Source organism: Sesamum indicum, linkage group LG4 (genome assembly GCF_026168435.1).
Source record: "Sesamum indicum cultivar Baizhima isolate 11 linkage group LG4, ASM2616843v1, whole genome shotgun sequence".
In the NCBI taxonomy this organism is placed as follows: Eukaryota; Viridiplantae; Streptophyta; class Magnoliopsida; order Lamiales; family Pedaliaceae; genus Sesamum; species Sesamum indicum.
The window spans coordinates 14037824-14055193 of record NC_142660.1 but is presented as its reverse complement, the minus strand read 5'-3'; the positions used below and the strand labels follow the sequence as shown (position 1 = coordinate 14055193).

The following is a 17370-nucleotide window of genomic DNA, read 5'->3' as shown; positions in this document are numbered from 1 at the left end:
AGATCAGTTTCTAATGTGAGGAAGAGACACATGTATTGCTTAAGGTTATATATTTGTGAGAGTCACCACTAATCCTAGTTGTTTAAGTGCCTAGCGATATAGCAATATAAATGAAGAGGAAAACTAGGTAAGACGTCTATCTAGTGAAAAGGGAAATTTAAACCCCGATCGATTTTGGGTTGGCCTGAATCAATTACATTGCAAGTCTAATACACTTGTTGTGCACTAAAATTACGGTTAAAAAAAATGATTAATCATAAAATAAATACATCATAGTTGTCATGTAATTGGTTTAATTCAACCAAATTTAATTTGGATTAAAATTTTTCCCTACTTTAGCCTATAAAAACCAAGCTCTCGTTACAAGGACAACTCCATGCCTTGACTATACATCAAATCAACAATCAAACCTAAATTAGTTACAGGATAAGTAGAATACATGATTTATTATATAATTGATATACGATTTGATGAGAAGACAGATATATTACATTGATGTATAATTGGTACGACCAAATCTGATTTTGAGAAGATTTTCCTTAATTTTGATTGAATCTATATAAAAAAAAGATAAAATGCAATTTTCTCCCTATGTTAGTTGAAAATATTTAAAATACCCCATATAAAATATAAACACCGGTAAGAAATCCCTATGAATTTTAAACTATAGCAAAACACTCCCTCTATACCGTAGGTGCACCACACAAACTGTTTTTTATTTTATTTTATTTTATTTTCTTGTAGTTATAAAATGGCAATCTACACTGATCTATAAACCATTAATCTCATCTCAGATAAATGAATGGTTCAAATTTTATCAATATTATATAAATTTATAAATATATTTTAAAATGATATATATTTTTATATATTTACTTAGATATTTATTTATATATAAATAAATATTATATTTAATGTATGTATGTACATAAATATATAGAAAAGAGGGTGAAGAGGCACTGGTCATTGCCTCGCCGGCCCCAGAGCGACAGGAGGAGAGGGCAGGAGGAAGGCACTAAAGATGAATGGATGTGGAGGCGAAGAAGAACGGGGAGGAGGAGGGGTGGAAGGGGCGCGGGGGAGAGAAGGAGGGGCGTGGAGGAGGCAAACGGGAAGGAGGCCCCTGTGAGGAGGATGGTGGCGGCTTGTGGGAGTGGGCGTCCAGGTGGTGGAAGGGTGGAAGAAGACCCCATTCTTTTATTTACATATTTTAAATATACTACTAAAAAAATTTATATTTAATAAATAATAATATTATAAATATTTATATGTTGAATCTAAGTGGTTAGTTTAAACTAAGTGCAATCTACAAATTGTGTGGTTGAGTTTAAACATTCGATTCAACTAATAAAATTTGATGGGTGATTATTTTCTACAAAATTTTAACTGTTAAATATATAACAGACAAGATCTAATGATTCATAAATTAGAATACAAATTAATATTAGTGTTAAAACTTAAGGCCAAATTGCATGAAGGGCCCATATTGTAAACTCCAGGGCAGAGGGGATTGTCCGCTATATTTTGAAAATTATAAAAGAAAAATTGCATTTTCACCTGATGTGCAATTGTGTCGAGGTAAAATTTCCGATTTTATCCTTAATAAAAAAACCTCAAATACATCACATTTTTTATGTATAAAAATTCTGTAAATAAAATATATAATGCAATATTTATATACATATGTCTGTATATTAATTAAAATATTAAATGCAACAGAAAATAAAATAGAAAATCCAACACTAATTATACATGCTTTGCACGAGAAAAATATTATCAATATAATTAAAAATAGATATAGTTAATTTTCATCTTAGTACCTAGTATATCTTTTGATCACAGCCCACTACCTACCTACCTAATAGGCCCTGTTCTATTTCTCTACCATCCAGCTGCACCTTCACATACTTCTGTCAATTGTATGTTTAATCATGGTTAATTATTTTGATTAGAAATAAATAATTATAATAAATAATAATTGATTATAGTCATGCAATAGTTGTTGGTTGACATTTCTTTGAATGTGACTAAAACAGCTAGCTATGAAAAAAATAATTTATATAATGAATAATTTAATTTTTTACATTGATTTTTATTTAATTATAATTAATAATAATTATTTACCATGATTACAGTTCATAGTCAATAATAAATTATTTACCATGAAAACATAAAAGCAAGAGGAATTTTGAAAAGAATTATAACCTGTTCTTGACAAAATCATAAGATAGCAAATATTTCTTCTGGAGTAAATGAAAACTGTGATATTGAAGAAATTATTTTTAAATTTAATATGAATTTGATATTATTATTATTTTTAGTGGGCAAGACAAATTCAAACTTAAGGCTTGATAGCCCAATAAACCCTAGATCGCCCCGTCGATCCCTAGGCTTGGCTCCGCTTTTGGTAGGACAAATGAGATATATCTTTAGTTCATATATATAATACTCGATATTTAATATAACATATCCTTGCCTTTCTTTCATAACATATATCATTAGATTCGATCAGATTTTAGATCAATCCATTTTTGTAGGAATCTTGCTTTTTTTATAAATTCTTTTATCATGTTTAGATCTTATTTGACCCATAAAATAAGGTCTGATACAATAACTTTGAATCTAGACGCCAATTGAATCTTAAACTGAATTGGATAGAATTTAAGCGTTAATTTATTGGACTCTTTTGAGTATGATGTTGGCTAGAGCAAAGTCCTACCCATCGATAGTCCTAAGTCGATAAAGGTTGGACGTATGTTCTAACAATTCAGGTCTACTATCAAGAGTTGGAAAATCATCGTTATTGACCCAATATAGACAAGCATGTCCCCCGACCTTCCGTTATCCAATTAATTTGGGGGACCTGCAAGCGTTAAATATTCTTGGGTTCTAACCTTTCGGATCTTTTATTATATTTGATGTGCAATTGACACGTGTTAATTTTATATTAAAAAATATAATTAATTTAAATTTAATATTAAAAATAATAAAATTAGTTACAATTTAAAAGTAATACCGTATTCAATACACGTATAAATACAACGTCAATTTGTAATAAAAAAAGACTCTGATAACAGATCCTTTACCCTGTTGCATAGTCTTGGGGGAAGAGAGGCTTGATTCAATTGTAGTATTCACCAAGAGAGTATTTTAGCGTTTCTAGAAAATTTTAATTACACCCTTGAATTTTCTACTGAAAGCGTTGTTGGCGATACAGAGCATAAGTTTCAGAAGACCTTTTTGTCAAAGCCCGAAAGTCTATTGGCTCAGAAGACTGCAAGGAAGGGAAACCCAATCGCTGGAGGCCTGCTAACCTACTTGGGCCCAATAGCCTTGGAAGCCATCCATATAAAGGCCCTACAGGCCCATCCATCAACCTGGACCAGCAAGTCCACTCAGAGTATGCAACCCTAGAAGCCCAAGCTTATGGACATCAATAACTCTAAAAAATTATAATTCTATTTTTATTTCAAGGGTTGTTCTAAGATTTTAACATCTTATTTTAAGGCCTTATATATTCGTTGAATATTATAATACATCTTATAAAATTTCAAAAATATAATAAACGTAGCCCAACACCTTTTTAATATTATCTGATTCGAGTAGGAAGAAAAATATTAAGTTGATTATTCAAACTTAAGTCCAACACTCGTAAAACAGTTGAGTTATTTATTATTGCAGCACCTGGAAAATAATTAAGTTGCCCAACATATATATTCATAAAGGATACATTTTTTTTTATATACTCTTAGTGAGGTTTGTTAATTTAATGTGAACTATTAATTATTTATACTAAGTAAGATATAATAAATTATTTATAATAATTGAAGAAGTAGCATGACAGTTTTCTTATCGTGTTACAACTATAACTTCAAAAATATATTTATATTTTATAAAAAGTAGCAAGTATTTGTATAATTAAACTTAAATTTAGAACGTGTTCATATAATTTACGACTTAATTATAATAAAAAAAAACATACTTAAAAATTTAATATAAAAAAGAGGAATAGACCAAAACTCATAATAACAAAACATACTTGATGGGGAAGAGACATGGATCCAATTAGACTTTTGGGAGGAGGCAGATGCCTCAAAATACTGTGTAAGAAAAAGGGTGTCATTGTGGATTATGAAACAATTTATATCTAATGATTTTGCTATACAAAGGCCTGTCTCTGATAGGGGTGATCAAAATTTTTCTAAAATTCGTTCCTAAGCGAATTGAGTTATTTATTATAATTTGTTAAATGAATAACTATTTTAAATTTAGAGTATAATATCATCGAAATCACATGCTTTTCATCTTTTCTTAACTTTCTTGATCTTAGTAAGCGACTATAGTATATTTGCTTCAAAGTTCTAATCCCAAGAGCAAAGGATGAAGTGATGATGCTTCGAGCTTTCCCCTATAGAAAAATTTATATAGAACAGGAAGAGTTATTTCAATTCAGGCCTTGTTGAATCAAACCAATCACATATTAAGTGTAATTGATTAATTTTTTTAAATTGTATATCAATCATACGAAAAGTATATTACACTTACTATAAAATTGATTCACTAGTAAAGATTAACGGAGGTTAAATCAAACTGCTTAATTGAACTATCTAAACATGGATCATAGGAAGCAGATCACACCATTATTCGATGCTGAAGAAAACAAGGGACACACACCACCCTTGGGGCATTATAGGCACCCTTTTACTACACTAAGCTGCCTCAAACTTCTTGTCTTCCGGCACCTCGTATTCACTTTCTCCTATAACCCTTTTCCAGAAGAAATGCTCCTTCCAAATTTTATCCATTTTCTCAATGGGAATGTTCTTCGTCTCGGGGAGCAGGAAATATATGAATACTGACATGACTACGACCCATGCCGCGAAGAAGAAGAAAATCCCAGACTTGAAATGGCAGAGCATAGCCAGGAAAATCTGAGCAATGAAGAAAGTCATGAAGAGATTAACGGCCACCGTGATACTTTGAGCTGCGGACCGTATTTCCAGTGGAAAAATTTCACTTGTGACGACCCATCCTAATGGGCCCCAAGACAAGCCAAAACCTGCAATGTATACGCAAATCAAGAGCAGAATTGCTAAGGCATAACCTTTCTCCATAGATCCGTGATCCCCGAGTTTGGCTGCCATGAGCCCTCCAACCAGCACTTGTGAAACCAACATTTGAATTCCGCCTATGTGGAATAAGGGCCTTCTGCCTATTCTATCTACCAACACCAATGCCAATAAAACGAAAGTTGAGCCGATTACTCCCATCACTGTTGCAGCCATGAGGGAAGCGTTCTCTCCAGAACCCATAGTCAGGAAGAGTAACGGTGCGTAGAAGGAGATGACGTTTATTCCAGTTATTTGTTGGAAGAATGGGATGGCTACGGACATTACGAGCTGCGGCCTGTATTTTCTTTGCATAAGGTTCCTGAAAGGGTGTTTTATGGCTTGTGAGGCATAACTTGCTTCGACAATATCTTCTAGTTCCGCCTGGACATCATCAGTGCCTCGGATCTTTTGCAACATTTTCTTTGCCTTTTCCTGGTCATCAGAGTGCTGGATAAGGCTGTTTGGTGTCTCTGGGAGGAAAAGTGCCCCGAGTGCAAGAAATGCAGCCGGCACACCTGCCATAGCAATGGAAATTCGCCAGCCCCACCCACCTTTGATCCTTACAGTACCGTAGTTTATGAGTGTAGCTGAAATCTGGCCGATGCTGATGCAAATTTGGAAAGCGATGTTAAAGGCTCCTCTGTATGTGGACGGAGCCATTTCGGCGAGATACAACGGAACCGACTGCAGACAGGGAGAATATACATCGCTTGTTACTTAAACCAAAAGCCCACACATAGTAAAGAATGATGTTTAATGTAATATATCCGTGATATAAGCCCACACATAGTAAAGAATGATGTTTAATGTAATATTTTAAACGAACAAATTACCTTCCTATAAAAAAAATTTAACAATTTACCCCAATATTGTCCTTATAAAAAAATTTAGCAATTTACCTCTTTATTCTTCATACGGAGTAATTTTCACACTTAGAATATTAAAGGGGCTAAATTGAATATATCCCACATATTTTCCTAAATCTCTTTCCCTGTCCCCCGAATTCCCTGTTTGCATTTCTTCACTCAATCTAAGCTCCTTTTCTCAAACTTGGTGTATTTGCTAAAGATCTACACATTTTCTCTATTCTTCCATACATATTAAGAAGCACAAAACCTGCAGAAATTCATTTTTATTGCAATTACCTGATTGGTAAAACCCAGCCCGACGCCAAGCAGAACGCGACCAAGAATTAGTACGTAAACATTATAAGCCGCACCGCCAATTGCAGCACCAACCATATACGACAGTCCACCGATGATAATCGATGGTTTCCGGCCGTACTTCCGAGTCACAGTTGCAGCAACGAAAGAAAAAATCAGGCCAGCTATGTAGAGTGAGGAGGTGAAACATGTGAGCAGCTGGCTGTTGAATTTGCAGTAGTTGCTCACATCTGATTCCTCTTTCATCTTCCTGTAAACCCCTGGAAAGAATTTCTTCAGGAACGGGTCCATCGAACTCACTCCACCTTCACCATTCAAATTTCCATAGTTCAGTATTACACAAAAATGAAAATTTAATTCGTAACTATAAGCAAGAGTGATTTGGTCTCCATGCAAAGTAAGTGAAGCTGGAGAAGAACATAGTGTCCATACTGGTTCAGAATCTTCTATTACATTTTCGTGTTTCATTAAAAGGCTAGCGTACAAGAATTTCCTTACGCGTGCATGTCAGGTTCGTAATATAAGATAATAACACAAAATCCAATCTACAACATTACAAACCTCGAAATACAAGAATACAAATATAAATACTATGTATGAAATTAGACGCAAAATTTCCGAAAGAAAAACCTGAAACTCCGACATCGTAACCAAAAATTAGTCCTCCAGAAGCCGCCATCATACAAGACAGCAGCACAAACTTTGTAATCTTTCCATTATATTGCTTGCCATCGCTTTCTATGGCTACTCCTACAGCCATGATCTTGTCCGAGATCTTATGTGACTGTTTCAGGCAGCTCTTTGACGAGTACTGAAAAGTCCAACACGGAGGTATGAATTTATAGGAATCCGACCATCAGGTCCAACCTGTTCAAATGTTAGTGGAATTTCTTGGTGGAGAAAATTTACAGAGTTCAAAAATCATGGTGGGATTGACCTTAAAGCGTGTAATAATTAAATGAATATGTTAGTGGAATTTCTTGGTAGAGAAAAAATGATAATTTGATGAGCATAAATGTGAAGACGAATGAGGAATAAAGTAAAGCAAATCAAGGGATTAATTAATTAGGCACTTAATTGTAAACCAACGGATCATGTGTTATGAGGAGTACGGGAACAATGTATAAATTATTCCAGTATTTTTGCTTACTCCTGCTTTAGTATACTCATGATTCTCAAATACTACTTTTTTTATATACAGTATTAGATCCTCGTGATGCACGTTGCAGAGACTTCATCTAATTTAAATTAAGGATTAATGTATTTTTTATAGTGTAATTTAGATTATTTGATATGTTCATCTTTTCATTTTTTAGGGTAGCATTTTAATCTCATACTTTTTTAGTTTTTGTGATTGTCCTTCTTTTGTTTGCAGAAATTCAACTCCACAGGCGAAAAAGGTGAATTTCGACGAAAAAATAATTAAAATCGTGAAAATTGTAAAGATACAAACCAAAATACTATACAAAAAGGTTAAAGGATAATAATGCTGGCAAAAATGAGCCAATAGGAACAAAATTCAACCCCAATTTTTAAAAATGCATGTCTCTTTGAGAGGCACATGCATTTTTGTGATTAGAAGTATGAACTCCGGCAAAAGAAATGACAAAATTCATAAAAATTAAAAAAATTATCGAATTAAAATACTACAGTAGAAAGTCAAATGATGTCTAAATGACCTAAGTTGCAAAACCAACAACGCATTCAAGCCTTAAATTAATGTATAAAAGTTTAGTGAATTGATCTAAACAAATTAATTCACCTCTTCAAAATTTAGCTTCTAGATTTTGATACTAAGTAAATTTATATTTTAGAATTATATTTTACTTTTTAACCTAAAAAAAATGCATTGGTTAAAAGGCTCATATACTTTATAGGATAAATTGCATAACACTCATTGTGTTTTGGTAAAATAAAGCGAAATCCTCATGTGCTAATTTTATAAGTAAAAAATTCTTTTTATTTTATAAAATACAGTAAAAAAATTCCTCATCGTTAGAAACTAATGGAGAGTGGCTGACATTCACCTATTGTACAAGTGGACTTCATTTTGTGTCTTTTTTAAGGTTGCTTTAAGTGTGTAAATGTCTATTTTACTCATTTCTTTCACATCTAAATATATTTAAAATTAATTAATTAAAATTATATTATTATTATTATTATTATTATTATTTAAATATATTTTCTTATGTATTTGAACAATTTAAATTATTTATTAAATTCAAATATATTACAATAAATTATATTTATTTATGAAATAAATTCTTTAAGAATTAAAAAAAACACAATAAAAATTTTAATATACTAAAAATTCATATGAAATATTTTCTTATTTGTGTAAACTTTTGTCTTGGGCTTTCTATATAATATACATGTACACACACATAGATATATATATATATATATATCATGATAAAAAAAATGATTTGATAATAAATAATAATTTTTATCTCTAAATGTAACACCAAATTGTCTCCAAAATGCAACAAAAATCATTTACCATGATACCAGATAGGTTTCAGACAGTTTCCTCATTGGGCCTAAGTGGGCTTTGATAGTTCAGCTATTGGGCTCAATTAGTGTTGATCCTGTTGGTTTGTGAAGGTATTCCAATTTAGTAGTTGTAGTATGTTTTTGTCCAAGTTGTTTTTTCATGCACGTGGTTAGTGGCTGGAAAAAATGGAGACTCTGAGTCTCACTGTAATAGAAAGCTTAAAGTGATGCTTATCCGACATGCTTAAATATTCAGTAGGAAAATGTTCTTATTAAATGTGTTAGCAAAATAGGAGCAGATGACTTTAATTGATTGTTTTAATGTGAGTTAGCTCTGTTGTACAATAAAATTGATTATATTGAGATTAAATTGATTATATTTTATATATGTTGTTTATTTGCTTGTTTAAACTATGTTTGAAATATATATAGATGGTGTCGGTTATATATTTGCTGAGTTGCAGGCTCATTCATCTGCTAACATTTTTCATGAGGAGATTTTGAGGTGGCTGTTTATCAAGGGCTAAGTCCAAACACGCATTCAATTAGTTCGAGCCAGTATGTGGTTTTTTCCTCATACATCAGTTAAAATACTAATTACATTTTGAATGTATAAAGAAGAATTGAAAATGGCAATGATGTGAGTAAATTATGATAGTTTACCTTATGGTGTTTGGGATATGCACATATGTGTATATATAATCTTGTGGGTTGTCTATGTTTGTTGTGACGTTTGGATGATGTGTGCAAATATATATATATATACATATATATATAAAATAGGATTTACTTTAAGTATAATATTTAGGGAAATATAGCCGAGGTATAGATAGATGATGCTACACTTCAGCAGGACAAGTTGTCCTTCCCTCACTTCTACTCCTCTTGAAAGTAGGATATAGATAGCTTTATACAACAAGGGTAGATTATAACTTGACACAACTCGAGGTATGCGAGTGCTCGAGTATTGAGTCAAGTATAAAGATAATCCAAGTAGTGATTTAGCATATATGTTCCATTAGACAATAGCTTTTATAGCTAAGTAAATGTGTTTGCCGAAGGCAACAACTTGAGGTAATAGCCTAAAAAGTGAGCAAGGATGCACCAGCTGGGGGTAGCTTGATAGGGTTAATGAGTAACAGTGCACTAACTGAGGGGGTCTTATTAGGGCTCTTCACTATTAAAATGCGTAAGAGTGCAAGAAGGGGCGACTTATCAAGGCTCGAAGCCAATAGAAGTGTGTTCACCAGTTGAGGGCGGCTTATTAAGGCTTGAGGCCGGTAAGGATGTTAATCTGTCATCAATGCTCTTTGTCTGCTGCCAAGCATCTAGCCCACAATCTCGAATCCTAACAATATATCTCTCAACGACAAAGAGCATCCTCGCTCCGCCTCAGCATTACCGGGCACTCATGTGCCCACAATGCCCATCCCATGCCTAATGCTAACTCGGTGCATCTTTGGCGCAAGCTTCGTCATGCCAGTCTTTCATGCCTCGCCTGAGTAGGACAATACCATAAGTCCGAGGTCCAATTGATATGCCAAATTCTAGCATTGATTCCACACAGTATGCCCAACTTGTCTTTTTGCCTTTTGACGTGGCTTCTCAATTTGCCCACAGTATAGTGTCGCCCCACGACCGCTATCTTAGCCAACGGACCTCTATGCAAGGGTAGAACCCAATAATGCATGTCACGAGTTGGTTCACAAGGCATTGCAGTGCTTGCCTCGATCACCCATTCAGCTTAGAGATGTTGCCCCTAATTTCTTGCAGCCCCACTCGGCTGCTTTTGGGCCCAACATGGATCGTCCTGGCCCCACACTGCTTGTTTGATTTCCATCTCATTCAACGACTCTAAACACTACTTTAAGATGCCTAAAACTGACCTTTTCCTACATTCCCCCAAGGGATTTTTTATTTAGCGCGTTACTGCACTGGATGGCTTTCTAGAGCTTACCATTCATGCACCCTCTCTTTATAATAGGTTTAAAAATATTTTTTTTATTTCAACAGTAGACATTGAAATGGCCAAGCAAGGACCCTTTTCACATCTCCCTCGTCCGACTTTCAAATCATATGTCGCTTGAATCATTGCGTAACTCTCAATTTCTGTAAAAACACTGCTGACTTTGAACCCCATTTGATTATCTATCGTTAGGGAATTGCCCTCACAATACTCTAAAATTACTGTACCACCAATGCATTGGCAGACTCCAAACACGTTTCCTATCCAAACGGAACCGCCTAACTCTGAAACATGGTGGAGGTGTTTTCCAACACTCCAAGAATCTCGCTATTGGAACAGTTTCAATAAACTCCATCATTAAAGCACTCTATGTCACTCATGAATCTCCTGCTTGCATGCAGGATGGCGCCTAACTGTCGTCCTTATATCCCCATTCCCAAACGTCCATGAAATGAATTCATACTTGGCGTATAGCATCCTTATACCTTAAGGAAGTTCCATACGAACAGTATTGCAATCCTCAATCCGTAAGAGTCTTTGCTCACTTGTCGTTTTGTCCACATGCGTGCATGCTGACTTCCCCTTGCTGCCCCCACATCCCTCTTGAGTCATTGCCCACATTCTTGGCTAATATGCGGTCAATGACACCTGGGCAGGTTTTGCACCTCAGTCAAACTGATCTATGGGATCAGATTTGAGTTGAAAAATAAACCCAATTAAAATCCGTTTAAAGCTTCAGTATCGACCATGGTACTATAATACCAATTTTGAACCCACCTTTCTCAAGCTGATCTATGCTAGGCTGGTTGGATCCAATGGGCACCTTGAATCACTACCTTATTAATAATTCTTTTCATTAATTTCAATCTTACGTTTCATTTCATATATTCATTAAAGCAAGAGGGTTTGGATCACCTTTGGAATTTGTCAATTTTACAGTTTTATTGTATGGAAAAATTGATCAAGGGTTACTAAATAAGCTACTCAGATCATAATGTATTTTCTGTTCTGAGACATCTTTGACATTCTTGATACTCTATAGAAATGCCAAAGGAAAAACATTATGTTCCTTTTAAGGAGTAGGTTACAATAATATTCCTTCAAGTCATGTCCAATTATATAATATTTTATTTTTTTATAAATTTATAAACACATCATTTAAAATTGTAATTGTAATTTTAACCATATAAGTTATGATGAAGCTAACGTGACCCATAATTGTGCTATCTTTGAATGACCCGAAGGTTTTAGTTTTTAATATTCTTCATATATATATATATATATATATTTATATATATATATATATATAATATTATCAGCTGCAGTTATTAAGTAAGTTTGCATGCACGTATGTATATAATAAAGTCTTCTAGTTCACTAAATATTCCTTGAAATCTTTGACAATAGAGATAATTAATTAAAGAATACAAATCCATATACTAAATGGAGAATATATTCAGAAACACACACACACACATATATATATATATATATGTGTGTGTGTGTGTGTGTGAATTCTGACAGAATATTTCTATATATCTATATAAACATGCATGCATGAATATATGCATTATGGATAATATTCTAAATTCCATAGATTTTTCTGGTTATGGATATTGGACCCCTAATTACGATACTTCCATTATGACTCAGAATCCGATCGACAACTAATTGATATTCTTTCTACATTTGCCCAATTTTTATTTGAGTTGACAGCACTATAAATAACATTAGACAGCACAAAAATGATTGTATTCAGGAAGAAAACCTCTCTGTCTGACTGCGCTTTTCTTACTATTTTGGAAATTTACCTAGGCAGCTACCATGCATCATAATCCAGTTATGTAGCTCCTATCTATGGCAGAGAATATGATAAACTCGTTGGATCGAGGGCGTATGATTATCCCTTATATTTATATGGTCCCTAATTGATGCTACTAATTAAGTTACGTTGAGGATCCAAACACTTGATCAGGTTAGAAATGAGCTGTTGTGCACGAATATTGAAATTTTGCAAGTGATAACATAGTTGAAACCTGAATCAATTCTACAAAAGAAATGTTACGTTTTGCATTTTCTCACTCTATAATGTGCCCTGTGATTCTGCACTTAAAGTGCAATAACATAGGATTCCTCTGCTGGAAATGGATGTGGTCGTCCACCTTATCCCACAGGCAATTTCGATCCACTTAAAATGGTTTAAGTTGTTACTCGCAGATTGGAAGCGCCTCGCCTGTGTTATGTGTACTGGCTAACTAAAAAGCCTTCCTATATAAAGATTGTTGGAAGGCCTTGATGACCATGTGTCGAGCACGTGGCATTTATACTTAAAATATCTGATAAAAAGGTATTATGAGACCAATAGTGCCATGTATATTTTGAAAATTACTAAACCAAAAATAAGAATCTCGTAACTGGGATTAAAAGTGAAAAAGGCCTAAATTACAAGAAAGTGTTATTTCTCCTTTTTCAAATTATTGATATTGGATAAAAAATAACTGTTTATGAATGAAAAAAATGAACATTGTTAATAATTTATATGCAATGTTGTATGAGACAAAAAATTAGTTCTTACATATATATAATCTATCAAGGATCACTAACAAAATTAGAGATGAATTTCCATAAAAAAATCTGTTGCTGAAAGTCGCACGGTTGATTCTGTAGCTAAATCCGTCCTTGATATTTAAGGTGGAACGAATTCTGTCTTAAAAGCTGTCTCTCTTTCCAAACAAACTTAGACGAAATCTGTCTTTGAATCCGTCTTTAATCGGTCTAATTCCTTCACTAAATTTATTAGCGGTTGCTTACACTGCGACACCAATTTTTTAAGCTACCAAAAAGTGTTCTTATGTATTTTCAATCACCCTTATTCAAATTCTTCTTCTCATGTATATGATTTATACTATCTATCTATATTAATATGAAAATTTCACTTACCTCAAATTTCTTGTATCGATAATATCTCTAAATTTATTTTATTTTACTTACTTTATTTACTTAATATATGATGTGTTGGTTTATATATCTTATTATTATTTATAACGTATTTTAAAGTGTAAATTTATATACACAAATGACGTACAAACAAAAATTGCAGACATTCTTTAAAAACTCCAATAACATTGTGCCAATAGGTCCACTCATCCATACATTTCTCTTGCAGTAGGAGTTGGATGGGATATGAGCAAAGTATCGATAAAAGTTCCCATATACAGTCATGGAAGAGAATGGCCTCTCAAAATACTGTATAAGAAAAAGGGTGTCCCTACTGATTACGAAAACAACTTATATCTAATGATTTTGCTATACAAACGCCCCCGTCTCTAGTAGGAGTAATAAAAAAAATTTAAAACTCATTCGAATTGAATTGAGTTGGACCATTCATTAAAATTTATTAAATAAAACGTAGAAGAATCGCATCTTAATCAGTCCTAGTCATGGAAGCTCATAATTTCGCCTTGTTATTCGTAGCATAACCAATTTCTTCTAAACCCGAATAAAATTTCCTTGCCAATCTTTGATCGTTTAACGACACAAAGTATTTTATTTTTCTTTCATCTTCCCTAATTTTAGTAAGCGACTATAGTGTATTTGCTTCAAAGTTCAAATTCCAAGAGGGAAAGATTAAGTGATGATGTCGAGCTTTTCTCTATAGAGAAGCCTATAGAACTAGAAGAATTCTTTCTATTGAGGTTGGGTTGAACTAAATCAATCATATGACAAGTGTAATTGATCAATTTTTTTGAATTGTACACTAATCCCACCAAAAGTGTATTATTGGTTCAAATCTTAGCCGAACCCAATCTGAACTAATATTTCTCATAAAACAATAAAGATAACAAGAGGTTAATGCCTTGGGAAGAAATAAAATTTCTTAATTGAACAAAATTAACATGGATCACAGGAAGCAGAGCACACCATTATTCGATGCTGAAGAAAACAAGGGACACACACCACCCTTGGGGCATTATAGGCACCCCTTTACTACACTAAGCTGCTTCAATCTTCTTGTCCTCCGTCTCCTCGTACGCACTTTCCCCTATAACCCTTTTCCAGAAGAAATGCTCCCTCCATATTCTCTCCATTTTCTCAATGGGAATGTTCTTCGTCTCTGGGAGTAGGAAATATATGAATAATGACATGACTACGACCCATGCCGCGAAGAAGAAGAAAATCCCAGACTTGAAATGGCAGAGCATAGCCATGAAAATCTGTGCAATGAAGAAAGTCATGAAGAGATTAACAGCCACCGTTATACTTTGAGCTGCGGACCGTATTTCCAGTGGAAAAATTTCACTTGTGACAACCCATCCTAATGGACCCCAAGATAGGCCAAAACCTGAAATATATGCACAAATCAGGATCAGAACTGCGAAGGCATAACCCTTCTCCATAGTGCCGTGATCCCCGAGTTTGGCTGCCATGAACCCTCCAACCATAAGTTGTGAAACCAACATCTGAATTCCACCTATGTGGAATAAGGGCCTTCTGCCTACTCTATCTACCAGCACCAATGCCAGTAAAACGAAAGTCGAGCCTATTAATCCGATCACTGTTGCAGCCATGAGAGAAGCGTTCTCTCCCGAACCGATAGTCAGGAAGAGTAACGGTGCGTAGAAGGAGATGACGTTTATTCCAGTTATTTGTTGGAAGAATGGGATTGCTACGGACATGACAAGCTGCGGCCTGTATTTTCTTTGCATGAGGTTCTTGAAAGGGTGTTGTATGGCTTTTGAGGCATAACTTGCTTCGATGAGATCGTCTAGTTCCGCCTGGACATCATCAGTGCCTCGGATCTTTTGCAACATTTTCTTGGCCTTTTCGTGGTCATTAGAGTGCTGGATGAGGCTGTTTGGTGTCTCTGGGAGGAAAAGTGCCCCGAGTGCAAGAAATGCAGCCGGCACACCGGCCATCGCAATGGAAATTCGCCAGCCCCACCCGCCTCTGATCCTTACAGTGCCGTAGTTTATAAGTGTAGCTGAATTCTGTCCGATGCCGATGCAAATTTGGAAAGCAACGTTAAAGGCTCCTCTGTATTTCGACGGAGCCATTTCTGCTAGATACAACGGAACCGACTGCAGACAGGGAGAAAGCACATCGCGTGTTACTTGAACGAAAAAATCCGCATTCAGTACAGACTACAGAAAGTGCTAACAACATATCCATTAATTTAACTGCTTTCCTAAATTTCCCCTGTTTGTATTTCTTCACTCAATCGAAGCTCCTGTTGTAAAATTTGGTGTATTTTCCTCAAGATTTATTCATTTTCTCTATTCTTCCATACATATTTAAGACGCACAAAAACATGGAGAAATTCATTTTTATTGCAACTACCTGATTGGTAAAACCGAGCCCGACACCAAGCAGCACACGACCAAGAATTAGTACGTAAATGTTATAAGCCGCACCGCCAATGGCAGCACCAACCATATACGACAGTCCACCAATGACGATGGACGGTATCCGGCCGTACTTCCGGGTCACGGTTGCCGCAAAGAAAGAAGAAACCAGGCCAGCTATGTAGAGTGAGGAGGTGAAACATGTGAGCAGCTGACTGTCGAATTTGCAGTAGTTGCTCACATCTGAGTCCTCTTTCATCTTCCTGTAAACTCCTGGAAAGAATTTCTTCAAGAACGGGTCCATCGAACTCACTCCACCTTCATCATTCAAATTTTGACACTTCAGTATTACACAAAAATAATGTTTTAATTCATAACTATAAGCAAGAGTAATTTTGTCTGCATGCAAAGTGAGTGAAGAGAAACACCGTCACGTCCACTCCACTCGTTCAGAATCTTTTGTTACATTTTCGTGTCGAATTAAAAGTCGAGCATACAAGAAATTTCATTAGAAAAAAAATAGTATTGATTATAATATTAAGAGTTATGGCTAAAAATCGTAATTAATAACTATTATTAACAGCGGTTAAAAAAAAATGAATGCACCGTTGCATTGCCACAGTCAATAACTATTTACTATTAATAATGACAATTACCCTATCATCAAATGTTATATTTCTCATAGTGTTCCAAACACATGCACGTCAAGTTCGAAATACAAGACAAGAACACAAAATTCAACTACAACATTTAAAAACCTTGAAATACAAGAATACAAATATAAGTACGGCATATGAAATTTGTCGGAAAATTTAGAAAAAGAAACCTGAAACTCCAACATCGTAACCAAAAATTAGTCCTCCAGAAGCCGCCATCATACAAGACAGCAGCACAAACTTTGTAATCTTTCCATTATATTGCTTGCCATCGCTTTGTATGGCTACCCCTACAGCCATGATCTTGTCTGAGTTTTTTTTCCGGCAAAAATAGTGATGTAGGTAATATGGATAGAAGCTGTTTCAAGCTGCTAGAGTAGTACTGAAAAGTCCCAACACGAAGTGAATTTATAGAAATCCGACCATCAGGTCCGAAAAAGTGTGCTTTCGGGGCATCAGACTGTAATACATGTGTGGTCCATCAGATTTAGACAGTTAAAAAAAGTAGTAGGATTGACCTAAAAGCGTGTAATAATAAAGGAGTTGGTATAATTAATTAAATGAAGGTGATAGTGGAATTTTTTGGTAGAGACAGTGGAATATTTTGGCAGATATGTTAGAAGAAATTTAATATTTAAT

General features: G+C 34.6%; 2 protein-coding genes across 2 annotated transcripts; both read right to left on the bottom strand.

Annotated features, from left to right (window-relative positions):
- Positions 1 to 4480: 4480 nt before the first annotated feature.
- Positions 4481 to 7190, bottom strand: LOC105160633 (hexose carrier protein HEX6). Its single transcript, XM_011078103.3, has 3 exons — positions 6905 to 7190; positions 6257 to 6579; positions 4481 to 5795 (listed from the first exon to the last, which is right to left on the bottom strand). The coding sequence occupies exons 1-3, from the start codon at positions 7032 to 7034 to the stop codon at positions 4710 to 4712; spliced, it is 1539 nt and encodes a 512-aa protein (XP_011076405.1). The 5' UTR covers positions 7035 to 7190; the 3' UTR covers positions 4481 to 4709.
- Positions 7191 to 14586: 7396 nt separating this feature from the next.
- Positions 14587 to 17122, bottom strand: LOC105160632 (hexose carrier protein HEX6-like). Its single transcript, XM_088879360.1, has 3 exons — positions 16902 to 17122; positions 16071 to 16393; positions 14587 to 15811 (listed from the first exon to the last, which is right to left on the bottom strand). Exons 1-3 carry the CDS (start codon positions 17029 to 17031, stop codon positions 14726 to 14728), a joined length of 1539 nt encoding a protein of 512 aa, XP_088735486.1. The 5' UTR covers positions 17032 to 17122; the 3' UTR covers positions 14587 to 14725.
- Positions 17123 to 17370: the final 248 nt, after the last annotated feature.

What these genes read in the sequence shown, in the direction of transcription:
- LOC105160632 (XM_088879360.1), bottom strand. Translation starts at nt 17,031, where the DNA reads ATGGCTGTAGGGGTAGCCATACAAAGCGATGGCAAGCAATATAATGGA. An exon ending in TTACGATGTTGGAGTTTCAG is followed by an intron (nt 16,394 to 16,901) that starts GTTTCTTTTTCT and finishes TGAATGATGAAG; the next exon opens with GTGGAGTGAGTTCGATGGAC. An exon ending in GGCTCGGTTTTACCAATCAG is followed by an intron (nt 15,812 to 16,070) that starts GTAGTTGCAATA and finishes CCCTGTCTGCAG; the next exon opens with TCGGTTCCGTTGTATCTAGC.
- LOC105160633 (XM_011078103.3), bottom strand. Translation starts at nt 7,034, where the DNA reads ATGGCTGTAGGAGTAGCCATAGAAAGCGATGGCAAGCAATATAATGGA. An exon ending in TTACGATGTCGGAGTTTCAG is followed by an intron (nt 6,580 to 6,904) that starts GTTTTTCTTTCG and finishes TGAATGGTGAAG; the next exon opens with GTGGAGTGAGTTCGATGGAC. An exon ending in GGCTGGGTTTTACCAATCAG is followed by an intron (nt 5,796 to 6,256) that starts GTAATTGCAATA and finishes CCCTGTCTGCAG; the next exon opens with TCGGTTCCGTTGTATCTCGC.